This window comes from Rhopalosiphum padi, chromosome 4 (assembly GCF_020882245.1).
Source record: "Rhopalosiphum padi isolate XX-2018 chromosome 4, ASM2088224v1, whole genome shotgun sequence".
In the NCBI taxonomy this organism is placed as follows: domain Eukaryota; kingdom Metazoa; phylum Arthropoda; class Insecta; order Hemiptera; family Aphididae; genus Rhopalosiphum; species Rhopalosiphum padi.
The window spans coordinates 42180710-42200842 of record NC_083600.1 but is presented as its reverse complement, the minus strand read 5'-3'; the positions used below and the strand labels follow the sequence as shown (position 1 = coordinate 42200842).

The window sequence follows — 20133 nt, the reverse complement described above, 5'->3', positions numbered from 1 at the left end:
ATAATCCATACAAGTTTTAAAAGTTTGAATAGTCTGAGGAACAACTGAACAAGTTTATTGTTTATTAAATAACAGTTGAGCAGGAATAGGAAGGCTCCCGCAGTACCAACCGACAAGATTATTTCTAGGAAATCTATAATTTTTTTTTTTATTTATTATATTTTAGTTATAACCTATGTGAATGCTATAGAATCTGTAATAAATTGTTAAATAAAAACTATCATAAAATAAATAAGTATATTAAATTTGCTTAAGATATTATACCATTACTATTAGTCTGGTGGCTGGTATAATTTATAACATTAAAATCGTATATCAATTATTGATTATACAAATAGAATATTTCTATTTAAAAATTATAATGTATGCATGTATGCTTTAATTGCTTTGTAATGACGTGAGAACAAAACTATAGTAAAACAACGGAACAGACTACAGAAACTCGAGACTCAAATTTCTTATTCTTATTTCCATTTTCCATTTCGAAGTTGGAGCACAGCACATGAATTTTGGTTCGTCCAATATCATTTTTTCCTCCCGGATATTTTTACGTCATGACATAGTTGATATCATAGGAGTAAACTCTTAGATATTATCAGCTGCAAACTGCGAATAAACTGCCGCCAGAATTAAATTTTGATATCGGCCTGCTAGTATCTTTTTATATTTTCTTCTCGTAAGAAATACCAATAATTCTTTGACGTTTCTTTTGTTTAAAATTTAAAATGTATTTCTTTTAGAGAATCCGTGTGAATATAAACTATGATGTCGGACATAATTAATAGTAGTAACATTTTCATTTTATTGTCTTAATTCGTTGTCATAATTTAACAAATATTTTCTAAAACATGGATATTAAAAAAAAACGTAAAATCGACAGTGATTTGAGTAGTTGTTTACAAAGTTTAGACTCAAATAAAGTCACAGAACGAAAGGTAATGGCTAATAACGTATTATTATAAAATATAGGTAGTATTTATATAAATTCAAGTCATATAATTTAAGGTATAGCTAAGCATAAACAGCCCATGTATAATATAATTGCTGTTGAAAAAAAATTGTAGATTAAATGCTGTGAGTGAATAAGTGGTCTAATGACAGTTTGTCTCAGGTCTGAAAATTGTTCAGATTGCCATTGATACAGCGTATAAAACTCAGGGCTGTATTACCGCTTAGGCTGTTTAGTCTAAATCCTAGGGTGATGATAAATTTTAACGGTCGAAAAGAAATAGCTTCTTTTTTTTTTTGGCGATAAATTTATTTCAGCCTATGGGTGGAAAAAACCTTTATCCGCTCCTGATAAAACTATAAAATATTATGTACAATACTGCTGTTACTGCTTGATATTTAAATATTGTTCATGCAATATATGTCAACTTTATATTTTAAGGATAAGAAAATAATAATATATTAAATATATTTGCATTACAACAATATATTTACAACTTGCTATTAACGTATAATTATATAATTTTACTAATTTATTAATTCTATTTTAATATTTTATAAAAAATATCTTTATAGATAAAACGACAAGAAATTCAACAGTTATTGGAAAATGATGAAGTCATTGAAGTTTTGAATTATAACAGTAGTCTTCAACAGATTCATCAATCTCAAAGTATTGATGGTAATCTTGTAACATGGAAATGTCTTCTAAATTGTTATCACCGAAGCTTAATACTTGTTAGTAAATTAAACTTTTAAACTATTCATTAACCATAGGCGTGTTTACGAGGGTTGCAGGGTATGCACCTGCACCCCCTGCGATTCTCAGTGGCATTATGAACTAAAAAAAATTGTTCAAAGCGGGGCTAAAGCCACTTAGCCCCCTGAGGTCGCACCAGGTTGCTCCCACTGTGTCAAAGGTCTGAACACGTCTGTGTCATTAACATAATCTACCCAAAATATAAGGGGAACTTGAACACTAATTAAAATTTAAAGGAAACAAATCTTTAAGGGGGCTTTGTCTCTCATACTCCTTGTTTACCTCACCATCATCGTTACATTTAATGTAATTAATTACTGATGCCATGCATATTTATCATTAAAGATAAATATTGAAGCTAACTACCCGCCCTCACGTAAAATTAAATCTTGCATCTTATATAATTTTGTTTTATAAAGTATTTTTATTTTTTACAAAATCAAAAAATATTTATGTATCCTATAGCTTCTACTGCTTCTAGTACCCTATGTATACAATATAATATTATCTTCCCTGATGCTTTATTATATACAAAAAAAAAACAACTATATCAGTAAAATATACTTAATGTGTATAAAGTTAATTTAACAAACTCAATTGTTATCAACATATTACTTATTCATGATGGTAGTTAAATTTAAAAAAATATTTGTTTACTCTAACAAAATTATTTTTCAAACTAATACATTTTGTGCAATTGCCCAAAAAATATAACACTTCTTTCACTATTAATCAAATAAAATTAATTATAGATATAAACCAATTATAACATTGTATGCAAAACAAATTGTTTTTTACTTAACTATTAAATAATTATACTAGACATTTAATTAAAAATAAGCTGCACTTGTTATATGCATATTTATTTTAAACAATTATTAAGAACTATACGTTCTTTGATATGGATATTTAATAAGTCTAATAGCTCATCTTGACCCATAGTGGTATATAACTAAAAATTATTGTTATTAAAGATAACCAAGGTATTCAGGATACTAGCTTAATAATTCAGGGTACTTAACACCCCTGCTATGCAATAATATAATTGTTAATAAATATTAATACTTATTTAAATTTACATTTTTTATTTGCCAGGAGGTTGAGAATGAAGACAAAAAGAAGCAAAGATCAGGTTTTAGTTACAAACAACCAAATCTAGAAAACTGTTCTATTTTGCTGAGAAATATCATCAATAAAGCTAACAAAGGTATATGTGAGCAAAAGTTATCTATTAATTATGTGTTTACATTATAATTTGACAAGAATAATTTAACATTTTTCATGTATGGTTGAATAAGTCTCTTATTGAGTTCTGGAACAGTTGACCATTCATAATCTGTCCATATGTCTTTTTGTTCTACATTTCCATCCAAAAGTTTTGCTTTGAAAAAAAATATTTTTGCCCCTTCCACATTAGATTGTTCTCGTTTTTGTTTTGGATACTTATACTTATAAAACCCACACGGAGCATTGCCGTAAAAACTAACATTTATATTATTGCCAAACGATTCTCTTAATATTCTTTCAGCTGTTTCTCTTAATGTTTCTCCATCATTCCACAAACCTTGTGGTAGGATCCATAAGTCATCATGTCCCAATTTTTGTTTAACAATCAAAACTAAATTATCATCTAATTTTCTTTTTAATGATTTAGTATCATTGATTGTGTCTGCCTCAGTTGAACGACTAGCATATTTAAAATTTAAAAGTTCTTCTTTGTTCTTATCTACATAGTCTTGCGCCGATTGATTCGATACTTGATCAATGTCATCAAAGTCAACAACCTTTCCATTTTTCAATTTTTCCATTCTCTTTACATCTTTTTCATGTCTAAGCTCGTGATCTGATTTCAAGCTCTTTTCAAATTCAATTTCTTGTAAAAAATTTTGAAAATTTACCTCTGTTTCAGTTAATGATTTAGTAATTATTGGTTTTCGTTGTAGACATAAACCAGCCATGATATCCCATTTCACTTGCTTTGTTGAATGCATTCTATTATAGAAGTTTTTAAACATAATTACTTTAAGAAATGATTTCATTTTTTTAATTTCTTCTAAAATAGATACAAGTAGGTAATAAATAGTAGTATTAAGTTTATTATAATTAAATATTAAATATTTTCATTTGTTATTAATCTAAGTTATATTGTTAAGACTATTCACTATTCAATCACTTGAATACCTAAGTTGTATTTATGTTCTTCGCCGACTAAAATACTAGATAGTAAAAAAAATTATAGTGAGTATTTTTATAAAAGAACAGTGATAACACTGATAACTAATAATTGATAAATGATAATATTAACTATGAACCGCGGTTATTAACAATAAATTAACCTTAAAATACCTAGTAAAATATAAAATAAATAAAAATCTGTGGTGAAGCTATTTAAAAAAATAAGTTGGGATTTTACCTTTTAGGAAAAGTTTTAGCTGTAATAATTACAATTAATTAACACGTTCTAGCTACGATTAAAATTATTGGAATATGAATTTAATATTAATTAATCGGTGTTAAAAACTTTTAAACCACATATAAGATATAAATATATAATTGAAAAATGCATCATGTATATAAATGTAAAGAGTAGGTATATAAAATGATTATAAAAACTTTGAACAAATTTGGTGAACATTTTAAGAATTTATAAATATTTGTTTTTTTTTTCCGTTAAACCATAAAAAAAATAACGATTTCGTCAATTACTGATTTCATATAAAATGCCTGTTTTTAATTATATTTTAAATACTGAGTAAAACGATGATTATCAGATAATACATATTGGTTTTACATTGATTTTTATTTTGGTCATTGGTGTCATCGCTTTTGAAGAAATAGAACTAATAGAAGTGCTTTGATTATCATATTTGGTGGGAGGGGTAGCGAATATAGTTGGTACCTCACAATGGTGAGTCAAAAGTAAAATGTTCAGCAAGTGTTAATATTATTTTCTATATTGACAGTATAATTATTAATTTTCAATTTTTATAGCTAAGGCTTGAAAGTTTAATAAAAGGTTCCTCCTTAATAATTTATATTTAAACCGAGAAATCTAAGAATTGTATAATCACAATTGTATTCAATTTATAGTCATTCTAAATTTAAATTTGGATAATATTATACATTTAAACCATCGGTATCATTCATTATTTTAATATAGTTCGAAAACATTATTTTTAGTACCTAATATCATTGATTATAGAATAGTCTATTTTATAATCAATGCTAATATGTATAAAAGTTGTATGTATTTCATGAATTTCACCATACACGTCACACGATATCATTTTAAAAATATGTAGATTCATTTTATACTATTATCTATTTATTTTAAGAATCTTATATTTTATCTATATTTTAGGAATTTTATTCATTATATTATATTCCTTATATTCATTCTTATATTTATATTACTAACTTCAAATAAACACCAATACCGGCAATACCTCGGTTGATCTGGAATGTTTGTTTTGTTATTTTAAAAATATTTTGATACCTAATAATAGGCAACATTTAATATTATAATATTAAAAATTGAAATAAAAAATTATTCGAAGTTATACATATAATTAATTAAGAAATTACCTAAAATTAATGTTTACCTGTTAAAATATTATTTTCTACTTAATACTTAGTATTCATATTTTTTATAATTATATTTAATGTAACGTATTCATAAATTTTAGGGTTACCATAATGTTTTTAGACAAAATCCAAAGTTCCTTTTCGGAGGGGGGGGGTGTAAACTTTTAAATTGTGAACAAATTAACAAACAAATACAAATAATAATTAAGTAGGACTACATTAAATAATATGTTAATTTTTTATTTTATGGTTACAACTTACAACAATAATGATTGTAATTAAATGTAAAACTAATACATTCTTCTACACTCGTAATCTAGTAATCTTAGCTTGCTTTAATAAATTATTTTATTTTTTTAGATAAGCCTTATTTACCTATCAACGATTTGTTAAAATGTATTCTTGATGTTTCACAAAATAATACTTTTCAATTATACATGGGAGAAGTTTATTATAAAATTTTAGAACATTGTATTTTATCTCGGAGTTATTATTGGCATTCATTAAGCAGTTATTGGAGTGGTAAGAATTATTTTTTTATAAATACAATCAATCATAAATCTATATATTTTAGATTTGTTTTCATTGGCTTACAATTTATATAATGAGGATTTTGCAAATATGAAACATGTTTCAATAAAAATCATGAAACATATAATAGTCAGAGGTGATGCCCACTCTAATGTGTCATTAGCTGTTAAAAAAAAGTAAATATTTAATTTCTGATTTACCATTACACTCTACTTAAATACTTAAATATACCAGATATCAAAAATGAAAATACATTTGAAAAAATGTTATTTATGTGATTAGTGAAAATTTATAATTATTAAAAATCACTTTTTTTAAATATTCAAATTTTTGTTATCTTACAGTTCTACATTGTTATATTTTCAATTATTCTATACATTTGATTTATTAATCTTATTTAATTTACAAGAAATTTTTTTTTGTTGATATTTTTCTATAAATATATAGTAATTAATTAAATTAATATCTTTGATGTTATACTATTCATTGTTAAAAATACCTATTAACTTGTTTCAACATTTTCTTTCTGGAAAGTGTAAGTTATGTACAATTCTAACATTTTATGTTTGTTAAAACCCATCAATTTTTGATAGATTTTCCAATAGTCTAATGCTAATTAATGCAAAAATCAAAGTACTCCTTCAATTTAATTTTTATACTATTATTCAACGATTGTAGGAATGTACTTGTATTTTAATTGAGTTCATGAAACTAAAAATATAGCTTGCCATTTATACATAGAAAAATAATGGATAACATTTTTTGTAATGATGTATAACAAATAACAATAAAAGGATCATTTTTATAAATTAAATTATAAATATTATAAACTTGTATTCAATTATCTAGTTATAATATAGGTATATGTACAAATATAATTTAATTATAGGATATTTTCATATTTAAAACAATCAATATTGGACACACTTCAGGAAAACAATGACTTTTCTTTAAGAGAAGATTTAATTATTCTTGTATTTGATGTTTGTAGAACGGTAAGTTATACTTTTCAATATTCATTATTTTTTATAAATAATTAAATATTATTTAATTTTATCATTCTAACCAATAAATTAATAATCAATGGTGAATACTGACTTTTAAATATAAGCATGCCCATTTATGATAATGTATTATAATATTACTCCATATTTATCCCCAAGATTAAATATTTAAAAAAAAAAGATTTACTTTCAATGTATTAATTAATTATATTTTATACATAATTAATCAATAATACACAAATTAGTTTTTATTTATTACAATATTTCAACAATTTTAATATTATTGTTAGTCAGAATAAGTTACATTCACGTTTTTATTAATTATTAATAAAATCAATTCTTATATAATATAAAACAATATACTTATAGTACTAAACAACATTAAAAATAGTAAAATAAACATCAATAAAAAAATCATTGACGAAACGTAACTGAATTAGCATGCTCTGGATGTTATTACTGTAGCTGCTAGTGGACCAGCTTTTTGAAATATTGGTATTTCACAGTGATAATAAGTGTTGTGAGCTTGCAAACAGCCATATTGTCTGCTATGTCAACTATCAGTAAAAGTTAATCATGATAAACGATAAGCACAAATAAGTATACATAACAAAAATGTATTTGTCATTATTATATTTTTTTTAAATATGTAATATATTGTTAATAATAAAATATTTTTTTGTATTTTTACTACTTATATCTTTATTCTTAAGCATACAATCTATGCTTAACTTATCTAAAGAATTTGCCACTGTTAATAATATTTATGTACTTTGTATGCAATGATATAATAATTCCGATATACTATTTTGAATTATTATTAAGTATTAACTATTAAAAGTATATAAAAGAATTCTTAATATTAAATCTAAAACAAAAAAATATACAAGTATATTAATAAATATGGAAATATAGTAAAAAATTGTATGAATGTTATATAAAAAAATTTGTAAGATTACAAAAGAACTTAAAGTAATTCCACCAATTCACAATTGTATTTTTTACTATTTGAACATCTATAAAATTATAATTGAATATTTTTTTAATTCTCTAAAAACCCAGTCTGCAAGAGAATAATTATAAAAAAAATACCTTTTTTAAGTACTATTACCATTTTGTTTCATTTAATTAACAAGTATGGGTACAGTAGAAACTTGTTTAACCGTCACTCTCTGTTATCCATCATTGGTCAACATCAAAAGAAAAAAGTTAATGATGCGATCATTGAAATTTTGAATGATGATTAAATTATTTTTAATGTCACTACGGTTGACAAAGAAGAAGTTACGCAGGTCTTACTTCTTCTTAAAAATGTAAAATACCAAACATGGCCGGTCAAAAATCTCGTGCCTCAAAAAAAAAAACAGAAGATGGTGGATTATTTTATTTAGTATTTTTTAGTATGATATTATATTTTTTATTACATATTATATATTATTAGTATTTATGATTTTTATCTGCAAATGACGTAAAACATTTGCGTTTATTAAAAAACTATGTTTAGTATTATTGTATTTCTGTTAACCGTTATTGTCCTGGTCCCAACAGTGACAGTTAAAAGAGTTTCTACTGTTTTTGGAACAATATTCTACTTGAAAAAATAAGTTTGTACTAAATTACATTACTACCATATAGGTTACCTTATGAAATTAAAAAAAAAATGTATACTACATTTTAATACCAAATTTGAAGAATTCTGTATATTAAAATAATAATTTTTTTTTTTTTTGAATTTAATTAGCTATGGATAGAATGTCGTAAATCACTTTGCCAGTTTATTGAAGAAAACTGCACACATTTGATAAATTTCTATGAGAATGATAAACCAAAAAAGGTTAGTTCCTTCTCAATTACATACCAACTTTTTAATTTTTATAAAATTAAAATATTTAGATTCAAGAGACGCTGTATAATTTATTAACTTTGTTCATAAAAATACATCATCCAAAATGCATTGATTTCAACCATAAAGATTCGTATGCTTATAATGAAAATAAGTGGATTGTTCAATTACATCATATATATGAATTTGTACGTCGTGAAATACTACAAATTAAAAATAATTCCAATTCTAATTTCTTTAGTTACATTTCGGAGTTGGCTGTAACAATTTTTAACATAGTAAATTATTTTTATTACTCAAATTAAGAATTTATTTATACAAAAATTGTTGTTATTTAGGTATATTTTAATAATTTAGATTCATCGATCCTGCTTTTAGATGAATGCCCTACTCCAAAACGAAAAAAATATGATATTAATGTATTATCTTTTGTAAACGATCTTACAAACTTAAAAACATCAGAAATATGTACCAGGTAAAGTTATAACTTACTTTCAATATAAAATAAGACATAAATAATATCATTGTATGTCTAATAAATTTTTAGACTTAATATAATAACAAAAATACTGGAAAATCATTCATTACCATTTCATGAAAAGGATTACATACATTTGTTAGAAAGTTTAACTATATGCTTGAATTCCTATAAGGATACAAATTCAATAAAGTATTTAATCATGTATGTTTATTGTTCAATAGTTATTCCAGATAGATGCCTCTATATTTATCTTCTAATTTCCCTATTTGTCTTGTTTATAATTTAGTTGTTGCAATGAATTAATTAAATCAGAAAATATGTGTAAATTGAATCAAATTGGACCTTTTCTTAAGACTGTTTGGACATATGCATTAAAGTAAATATTGTTTGTGTTATATGAAAAACTTGAATCAAATTCTATCTCTTTTATCTCTTAATCATTATTAATATTTTAGAATGGTAATGTCAAATGAGAATGCAGATTTATCTCATAGTCTCTTACACTCCTTAATTGTGTTAATAAATTGGCATGATGAAATGTATTATGATGTACTAAGACTATATTTTAACAAAACCATAAAAATTGATGATTCTAGTTTGAAAACTTTAGTAGTTTTGTTTAAGACAAAAGGATTTTGCAGTAATTCTTTAAATAAAACAGTAAATATAAAATATGATTATCAAATACAAGTTTGTATAAAAAATGTATATACCTCATAATGTTTTTTTTTTTTTATATAGAACATGATTTTATTGCTTGATTGGTTATTACCATTAAAGTTGCAAGATTCATTACTAGTTGAATCATTCTCAAAACTGAATCCCTATCTTTTATCAGAAGTAGTTGACTTAATATTGACAAAACCTAGTGTTAAAAATTCATTTGTTAATCATAATAACTTAGAAACAATAAGTTGTAACAACTTCAGAAATACACATGATTTTGCACTTCAAAATTGTCCAAATGTGCAACTACAAATTGCTGATCTTACACAAAATAAAAGTAAAATGTTTAATATTAGAATTAAATTATGTCAAATTCATGGTTTTTGTTTCCAGGTATAAGACGATCGATTGATGAAAATATTTTTGAGAGATTAATTAGTTTTATAGAGAAAATTATAGAGATTAAAGAAAAACCAAGTATTGCAACTTTTCAAATGTTTTTATCCATGGCAAATTTTTTATGTTTCCTTGAAAATTGGTTTCCTCAATTTAGAAATGATTATAATGAATTCAAGTAATTAATAATTATAAATATTTCATAATTTCATGTGGATGTATAATATTTATCTAATGAATTATTGAACTGTTGTGAATTCACAGATCATATAAATTGAAATACATGGATATAGTAAATAATATAGTTACTGAACTTAATACCGATGTAAACCACCATAATAATGAAGCATTTGTTAATGTTTGCACATTATTTCATAAAAAGTTACAATTTGTCGATAATATAATAATTAATGAATTAATGAATCACAAAACAAACAAAGTTATTATGACTAAACTTTATAACTTGAGTAAATATAATGGTAATAAAAATATATTGGACATATTTCATTATACAATTATTTAAGAGAAAATTAGTATTATATGTTAAAATGTTTTAGATTTTAATTCTATGGATCAAGTATTAGACTATGATAGCCTTAAAAAAGAACAAAAATTAAGTATACAAGCGATTAAGGCACTATTAAGGACTTGCTTCTATAAAGTTAAGTATTTCATAAATATAATAATATATATTATATAATATACTATAGCTATATTTTTACTTGGAATTTTCACATAATATTATGTATAATCAGTTATTCTACTAATTATTTTAATAATTAGATTACAAAATTAATGTTACTTTATTATTTATCTAAACTGCCATGTTGGGGTTTAAACATGTTTAGTTTATATTTAAAAAAATATTTTTGGAAAATATACAACAGCTTCAATTAGTTTTTCAAATTGTAATAAAACTAATTTTATAAGATTATTGATATTTAATGTTTTTAATAATTATTAGTAGTTATGTTTGTTTTGAAATATAGTCATTTTTACTTAATGTGACAATAACTGATTCTATGAATTGGTTGATTCCATAAAACTATTTTTAGTTTTTTTAATAAGCATGATTGTGTTTAGGGTTTACACAAATATGATTAAATAAAAGATGGACCCTTTTAACCTGTGACAATAATAAGAAACTAACTATATTGTTATTTATTTTAAATTTAATTTAATATATTAATTAATAACACTATTTCTATTTTTACAGGTCAAACTGATTATCAAACATATTTATTAGAAACCTTGGTAGAAGACTTGAAAGAATTAGAAGGTTCAATTTCTCAGTCATACACTTATTTCAAAGTATTATTATTATTGTTGTTATTAGTATTATATTTAACTATAACATTTTCTTCTTAAAAATTGTAAAGTAATATTTAATAAGAATATTTGTTCTATAGGTGCATATATTATAGAATAAATCTAAAAATATAATAATAATAGGGTGGGGGTAGTTTTGTAAAAAATCTAGTGATCAAAAAAAAGTGATCAAAAAATTTTGTAATCGATATATATTGCAGTAGATAAATATAAAGTTTGAGATAAAAATAATATAATAATAAATATTACAAAAAACCATACAAGTAAAAAATGTTTTAAAAAACAAATTGTAATAAAATATTAAAATAATTAGTATAAGTAATCAAAATTTTAAATGTTGTGCTATTCTTCTTAATTACTTTGATAAATCATAACCTGAATCAGCTAAGAATCTTTGTTGCACTTTTTTAAAATATTTATTGTAGGATACTTGAGTTTTCATTTTTTTGTTACTAGTTACTACGGTCCCATACTATAACATCTCAATTTCTCCCTTAGTTTAATTTTAAACCTACATAGGGGCTACATCTATAAAAAATATTAGATAAAGTAATCTTAAATTAAATGTTATATCAAAAATATATCAAGAAACAAAAAATTGTCATAACAATTTTAAAACTGATATTACATTGTTAATTTAAAATCAAAATTTTGGTAATATTCTTTTATTTTAAAATAAAAAGTAGAAATTGTATTAATTAATAATAATAATAAAATAATTATGATATCTATATACACACCGCTAGTTTAGACTATATCTACTGAAAAACACCACCGCTGCCATGGTCATATATCTGGCAACGACTGTACAATACCTATTTCTCGAGTCCATTGCATTGGCAGATATTTGTTAATATCAGTAAAAAAATCTGTTTAAGATTTAAATTAATTGTAAAATGTATTTTATAAAAATATTAATATGACTATGTAATAGACAACCTTTTCCATAAATACTTTACTAACTTACTCACATTTTTGTATTTTTAATGTTATTTTAATCATTTATAAATAATTATTAAACAAAAATGTTTTTGTTTTAGATTATCAACTTTCTTCATATAGCTTTAGGTTTGGACAATTTAACAATAGATATGATAATCCAATTGAATAAGTTAATTAAACAAATAGCCAAAATTTGGTGTTCTCATCAAGAAGGTTTTATCAAAATAACTCAGCTCTTGAATGGTAAAAATTGTTATTAATATTTTTCTAAGTATATATGTACATATTACCTTGTATATTTAATTATTTTAGATGCACTTCAAATAACAACTAAAAATAATTCAGATAAAGTTTGTACTACTAACCTACTTTTGTTAATTTGGTCATTACAAAAAATATCTATTACCAAAAATTGTGGACCAAAAATGGTTTGCGCTTTTGTTGATTTACTTAGAAATTTTGCATCTGTAAGTTAATTTATTTAATTATATAAGTTTTATTTTCTTAAAATATTATGTTTGATAACTTTAGACAAAAAATGGAAGTTTTGGGTCAACATGGAATATAGACAGTAAAGTGGTACAACCCATGAGTCCAAAAATTATATTATATTATCTAAATAGTCCATTTCTTCAGGTTTGTATAATTTGTATATATATATATATATATATATATTTAAGTTAAATTGTGAAATTTTCTATTTATTTTTTATACAATATACAGGTTAGAATTGCTGCTATTAGAAGTATAAAAGTAATGTGTGATTCTTATGAAAATAATCCAAATACATATATATTAAACTATGAAGAAATGTTTGATATTATATTACATAAAATTCATGATGGGTTTACAATAGACGTGAGTTTCACTATTAGCATTTACTATAATGTATTATTATATTATACTATATGAAGTATTATTTGAATAATATTTCTAGTATGATATTAGTGAAGAAGAACGTGAAGATGAGTATACGAATAGAATTTACACTTATTTATTATGCATGCAAACATTAATAACATCAAGTGTTAAATATCAAAAAGAATGTTTATTCGAAATTCTTCAAACAATTAATACTAAACAAATTAACTTGGGTTAGTATTTGTTTTAATTGTGTTTAATTTTTAAATTAAATATTACTTTATTTTAGATTTGGTGATAAATATGTTGGAATGTATAAAAATTGAATTAAAAATAAAATCATTCATGGAGTTATTAGAAAATAATTTAAAATTCTTACTATGGAAATGGCATTTACAGTATTCCACTTTTGAGGTAATATTTTAATATACTTTTATTTTTATTAATTACTCATTTGTTAACTATTTATTTAGGAATTTCCAATTAAGTTGTTTTCTTGCACAACAATGGAACAGTTCTTTAAAAAATACCCTTTTGAAATCATCCCTATTTTAGTTATAAAAAATGATTTGAATTTTTTAAATTCTATGAATATTCTTCATAAAGTAATTGAGGTAAATAACTTTTTTGTTATTGTATATAATATATTTTTAAATACTTAGTTGAATAATATATTGTTATTATAAGTATAGACAATAGTTTATATCTTAAATGTTTACCATAATTGTCAATTTACAGGAGACCTTTCCTGTTATATTTTCATATTTGTTGGCTATTAAGATTGTAGATGTACCGTTTATCAATCATGATGAAATTAAAAAAGTTATTGTAGATGAATTGAGTGAAATACGTTTTAATGAACTAATAAAGTTCCAGTGCTCAGATATAATATTACAATTTATCCAAATGGTTGTCATAAATACTGAGCAACCAATTGTTCCGATACAAATTAGTAGTGATCAGTTTCTGATTTTGATTAATATTTTTCAAGTAAATAATTAACCTAATTGTTCTATTTATTACTATTGTTCTATTATTTATGTTCTTTTTACTATAGGAGATTTATGTAAAAAATAATATTCCATTTTTAACTCATATGTCTACAAAAAAGCCTAATTATATTCAAACAATTGTTCACATACTGTATGTAAATATTTTCAAAACATCAACATCAAAATTATGGTACATGTATTATTTTGTTTTTTTTTAATATTGTTTCATTGCTTATTTTATTATTAAATTTATAGGTATCAGTCATTTTTCCAGTATACTGTTTTTATGAAAGCTCTTATTGGTCAATTATTAGATTATAACCAAATAGATGAATTTTCTCATTTCCTAATTAATCAATCTGTACAATCAACTATTACTTTATTAAACCAAAATAATATTGAAAGACATAATTATGTTATAGAATATTTAGAATGGTTATTAATAAATCCAAAAAGTATTTTAAAATTAAATTTAAGTCAAATTGGACCTCTGACATCAACTCTACGAATATTGTCAAAGACACAACCTTCCTTGAATGAAAAATCATTAAATTTATTAAATATTCTTAAAAACTTAAGTGATCAAAAAAGTTTTGGTGAAACAAAGAAAGAAAATGAAACAGCACTATATAAGGACATAAATTATTTTCTTTATCAACAAAATGAAAATATTGATATAATTCAATCTTTACAATGTTTAAAGCTTAAGGTTAGTCAATACTCACATAGTATTTGCTTTAATAAATGTATTAAATTGTGAATACATAGTATTATTTTTATTAGCTACAAACAAATGAAATAGAACTTCATAATATGTACCAAGAACTGCTAAAAATTCGAGGATTTTCAGAAGATTGTACTAAAAGTATTTTACATTGTTTAATTTGTACACTAATAAAGCTTACAAAAAATGATGAATTTGAAGTATGTATTCAAGTTATATGTATATGATAACTTTATAGTGTTATTAATCTGTTTATTATAATATTTATTTAAAAAGCAAACATTCTTAAACTACAGTTTTGGGTTAGCCTTTAGGTATGTTTGCTATGAATTATAAGCAGAGCGCGGATTTCTATGCAATTGCATATTTTTTTCTTTTTAATATTTTTGGATTTTTGTTTGTTATCATCATGAATCATCATAATTTGAAGCAAATGGTAAAAAATTGTTTTGCATATTTCTGCATATTTAAAGGTTATTGCATATTTTTGCATATTTTGGCAAAATTCAAAATTTATTGCATATTGAAGCGAAAATTTAAAAAAATGTATAAAATAATATTTTGTCAAGTAGAAAAATTAAAACTAAATTTCATAGTCACTAAATAATAATTTATAAATATATTTAGTTAATAATAGATTACGACGTAACCTTCAAATATTCCCCAATAACTTCGGTTGACGTCGAATGTTTGTTTTCAGTCTTTAAAAATATGTTAATTGATAAACGACACAGCTTCATAGAAGAAAAACTTGAAGTGCATATGATAATTCATTTTAAAAATAAATTAAGTGCAGAAAATTCCCTACATTTTTTTTTATTAAGTATTTAAGTAATTAATTATTATAAGTTTTATTGTAAATTTTAAATAAATAAATAATTCTTGCATATTTTTACATATTTTCATGATTTTTACTGCATATTATATGGCATATTTCGATACTTTTAAGTGCATAAAAATCTGCGCTCTAATTATAAGTATCTAAAAAAATGTAATATCAGTCTAATTGTTAAAAATAATTAATACATTTTCAAAATCTTAAATAATTAATTATATTATTTATGAATTTTTAAATAAATTTACAAAACAAGATTTATTTAAATTGTTTTTTTAAATAGCATTAATTTATCATTACTTTAAAATTTTTCTTCTCAAATTCAGATCTTTTAATCCCACCATATATTTTTTCTGGCTGTTTAATTTATGTGCTAATTAATGATTATACCATGTGTAATCTATGATTAATCTGTTTAATTATTATTCTAAAATTAAAATTGTCATATCCTAATAAACAATATGTTACAATTTTTCAATCATAATCATAATTATAAACACCATTTGTCACTTCTTGAAATGTTTGAAACAGTTTTTTCAATTTTATTAAATTGTTTCTATTTTATATTAATTTATTTGCATTATAGGTTCAAATGTTAGCTGCCAGTTGTTTGGGGATATTGGGTCCAACTGATTTAACTACTCTAATTTTACAACCAGAACCTGAAGTATTGAAATTAGAGTCTCATACATCTCCAGAATATTCATTTATGAAACATATAATTGAATTGGTTTTAAATTACTTAAGTGATGATAATATTTCAGTTTTGGAAGCAAGTAATATTACCTTATTCAAAGTTCTGGCAACACAAAATGGACAATCTTTATATGGTAACATAACTAGTAACTTTCATTAAAACAATTTACAATTATATTATTACATTTTAATTATATTGACAATTATAATTAAACATTTAGAAGAATTAGGTCCAAAGGTTTTATACCCATTTAAATCATCTCAAATAGAAGAATTGGATGTTGAATTATCATTTGATATTGAACAATTTAATTTATTAATTGATGAAAACGAAATCTGGTGTCCAATAGATTCATCTATGTCTTATAGTAGTTGGATTACAAACATTACAAAGCATTTATTGGAAACACTTCAAGGCTTTTGCAAAAGTTTACTGCCTATTGCAGAAAATAAAGTAAAATTTAAAAATATGTGCATTGACATTTAATACATTGATTTGTTTTTAAATTAATATCTATAATATTAATTAATATAAATATAATTTTAGCCTTTATTTTGTGAAAACATTTTACCACATCTTGTGTATTTCCTTCTTGAATACATACCACCAACAAGGCCTATATTAAATAAACATTTGAATTGGTTTTTTCTTAAACATTATAAAACAAAAATGGAAATGGTTTCAACTGAAAAGATAAAAACAAATTTCCATCAAGGTAATATTATTAATAATGATTTTTAAATAGTATAAATATATGTAATGTATTCACTAATTACATCACAATCAAGGGCGTAGTCAGGGGGACTGAATCTGACCCCCTCCTCCACCCCAAAAAAAAATTTCTGGCTACAGTTTTGATCACAATTGTTTATAAAATTAATTCAACTATATATTTAAATATTTAGTTCTCCAAGCCTTGTAAAATAATATATTACTATTATTATTATTAATAATATTCTTATACATATTTAACCTAATTGAGATGTATGTTTGTAACTTTTCATGATTTAGCTTTGAATATTTACATTAAAATATTGACAGCCAGTTAGCATTTTAGTACTCAATGTAGTAATTACAACATTGCCATAAAAATACTTAATACATCATTTTTACAATACTCTTTTTAATATTTTAATTTTAAAATATTTTAGTTTTGTTCGTAGTTTTTCAAATATATATTAACAACTTCTTATTCCATTAAACACTTTTTTTAAGTTAAATCCATAATAAAATTTTAATATCGAAGCCAATGGTCCTCAATTTTTTTATATCCTAGTATAGTAGTAATATCGTAGATTAAATAAAATAATACATAAAAATATGTTAAGTTAATATTGAACTATATACAAATTTTAAATATTTTCACTTATCATTTAAAAGAAAATCTACATCTTCAATCTTCATTGATACAAATATACAGGTGTCCTGTGAGGAGTCACCCATTGCAATATCTCCTGAAATAATGAAGATATCATAATTCTGGTTTTTTTAATAAGATTCACAAGGACAAGAACTACAATTATTTCATGTTTCAATTTATTTTTATGTTTTGGTAAAAAAAGTTAAAAAAAATAAATTTTTTTATTTAATTATTTTCATAAAAATTGAAGATTTTGAGTTCATTTTTCTGAAAATATTAACATTTCAACATTTTAATTTCAATAATCTCCTGATTTTTAATATTTTTTCTAGTTTCAAAATAACTGTGAATTATTTAATACAATTGTGGTATCATTGTGAAACTTGTGGCCCATGTGCTCGTACGGCCGGCAAACACTTTCTCGAAACTAGAAAAAATCAGAAGAATAATGAAATTAAAATGTTGAATGTTAATATTTACAGAAAAATGAACTCTACAGTCTACAAAATGGCTATCTTAAATTTTTTTTAAATAATTAAATAAAAAAATATATTTTTAAACTTTTTTACCAAAACATCAAAATAAATTATAACATGAAATATTGTAGTTCTTGTCCCTGTGAATCTTATTAAAAAAAAACCAGAATTATAATATCTCCATTATTTCAGGAAGTATTGCAATAGGTAAATCTTCACCCTATATACATACTCCACTACATAGTCATTTTTTATATAACTGTACAAGTGACTATTATTTGCTTGTTTATTAGCATAATATCTTAAGAAGTTGTAAGCACGCTGTCCTCTCTTTGATCCACACACAATATAGCAAATTTACATTTAACAAAACCAATTTAGTGTATTGTTAGCTTTAATATTATAATGACTATTATATTATTATTACTATTATTATTATTATATTATTATTGACTTATTATTAAACTTCAAGATTAATTACCCAATGCATCTCATAAATTCTTATATTTTAATTTTAATGCTACTTCTTGTCATGAGTTACTTTAAAATTAAAATTATTAATAAACGTCTATGAAATATCAACTTAAACAGGGCATTTAACTCCCCTTCCCTCCCCTTGGTCTTGGCCTATATTTGTAATATTTATACCATACTTGGTTTTCTAACATAAACATTATATCTATTATATTACCCATTTACTGTTATAGTGAATAATTCCATTGAAAATAACATTTATTGTAATAAATTGGCTGTGCAATGTCTTCTACGTATCATTAATTTTACCAGACTTCAGCAAAACAATCCTTTACAGTAATTATAATTTTAATTATACTTTAAAGTTTTAATAATTTTATTCTTTTATTTAACAAGAAATTAATTTAAAAATCTTATACATTTTATACATTTTATAATATAAGTATTATTATTAGATAAAATAAACTAAAAGTTTTTTAATTTTTAGATCAATTTTGGACATCAATTACTTATATGTGTCCCAAGCAGCTCAATTTTGCTCTGCACATTTTACTTCTATTCAATATTTAGAACTTTGGTGTGAAACCCAATTTAAGTAAGTTATTATATTTATTATAATTGTTTTTAATTTACTATTTATACTTTTAATAGTAATCAGGCCTTATTAATTTTAGAAACACAATTTTTACGAGGATACCCTATAAAATGTTAATCTACTACTTCTCTTCCTAAATTTTAAATACTTATAAAGTTACAACTCAATAACACTACTCCTACAAATTTTGATTTTTATGTATTGAAATACTCTGAAAAATATTCTACTTCAGAATATTAAATTAAAAATGTCTTTTGTAGATTTTTTTTAATAATTTTTTCTGACTACTCAAACAATATTTTCCCCACTATTCTGTATTTTATTAAGGAATTAAAGTCAATAAAAAATATCACCCATGATATAACAAAGTAACAGTTTTCACTACACAATTACTTTTTTCACTGCACAAAATGTGTCTCACTGCACACTAAAAAAACCTGGTCTGTTGTCATTTAAAAATGTATAAAAACATTGTTTTTTTTTTTTTAATGTCCTTTTATTTAGACCGAGAATCATAAAAAAAAATTTGAACTTCATCTATTTGAAAAAAAATATATTTTTTGATTAAAGAGGTCTTCGTACTATTGGTTTTAAAAAAAAAATGTTTACCATTGGATTTTTGTTATTATTAGAG

At 23.0% G+C, this 20133-nt stretch overlaps 2 protein-coding genes across 3 annotated transcripts in view; one reads left to right on the top strand and one right to left on the bottom strand.

The window, feature by feature from the left end:
- Positions 1-657: 657 nt before the first annotated feature.
- Positions 658-20133, top strand: part of LOC132928968 (serine-protein kinase ATM) — a 29062-nt gene continuing 9586 nt past the window's right edge. Inside the window, exons 1-33 of one of the 2 annotated variants that reach the window (XM_060993954.1) lie at positions 658-935; positions 1525-1686; positions 2804-2915; positions 5654-5812; positions 5868-6000; positions 6714-6819; positions 8570-8662; positions 8722-8949; positions 9010-9146; positions 9219-9353; positions 9439-9528; positions 9608-9812; positions 9894-10155; positions 10212-10392; positions 10479-10693; positions 10772-10876; positions 11431-11525; positions 12584-12728; positions 12798-12952; positions 13017-13121; positions 13209-13343; positions 13423-13579; positions 13636-13760; positions 13820-13960; positions 14085-14336; positions 14404-14528; positions 14594-15047; positions 15122-15262; positions 16484-16727; positions 16815-17047; positions 17141-17309; positions 19138-19240; positions 19392-19499. In XM_060993954.1, the coding sequence (XP_060849937.1) occupies positions 849-935; positions 1525-1686; positions 2804-2915; positions 5654-5812; positions 5868-6000; positions 6714-6819; positions 8570-8662; positions 8722-8949; positions 9010-9146; positions 9219-9353; positions 9439-9528; positions 9608-9812; positions 9894-10155; positions 10212-10392; positions 10479-10693; positions 10772-10876; positions 11431-11525; positions 12584-12728; positions 12798-12952; positions 13017-13121; positions 13209-13343; positions 13423-13579; positions 13636-13760; positions 13820-13960; positions 14085-14336; positions 14404-14528; positions 14594-15047; positions 15122-15262; positions 16484-16727; positions 16815-17047; positions 17141-17309; positions 19138-19240; positions 19392-19499 (5297 nt within the window). In that variant the 5' untranslated portion in view covers positions 658-848. Of the gene's footprint in view, positions 936-1524; positions 1687-2803; positions 2916-5653; positions 5816-5867; positions 6001-6713; positions 6820-8569; positions 8663-8721; positions 8950-9009; positions 9147-9218; positions 9354-9438; positions 9529-9607; positions 9813-9893; positions 10156-10211; positions 10393-10478; positions 10694-10771; positions 10877-11430; positions 11526-12583; positions 12729-12797; positions 12953-13016; positions 13122-13208; positions 13344-13422; positions 13580-13635; positions 13761-13819; positions 13961-14084; positions 14337-14403; positions 14529-14593; positions 15048-15121; positions 15263-16483; positions 16728-16814; positions 17048-17140; positions 17310-19137; positions 19241-19391; positions 19500-20133 lie in introns of both variants that reach the window. The other variant, XM_060993953.1, reaches the window with a different exon arrangement.
- On the bottom strand, positions 2863-3923 carry LOC132928969 (large ribosomal subunit protein mL46). The gene has a single exon (XM_060993955.1). The coding sequence runs from the start codon at positions 3745-3747 to the stop codon at positions 2944-2946; it is 804 nt and encodes a 267-aa protein (XP_060849938.1). The 5' UTR covers positions 3748-3923; the 3' UTR covers positions 2863-2943.

Excerpts from the sequence above, each read along its gene's own strand:
- LOC132928969 (XM_060993955.1), bottom strand. The coding sequence starts at position 3,747 with ATGAAATCATTTCTTAAAGTAATTATGTTTAAAAACTTCTATAATAGA.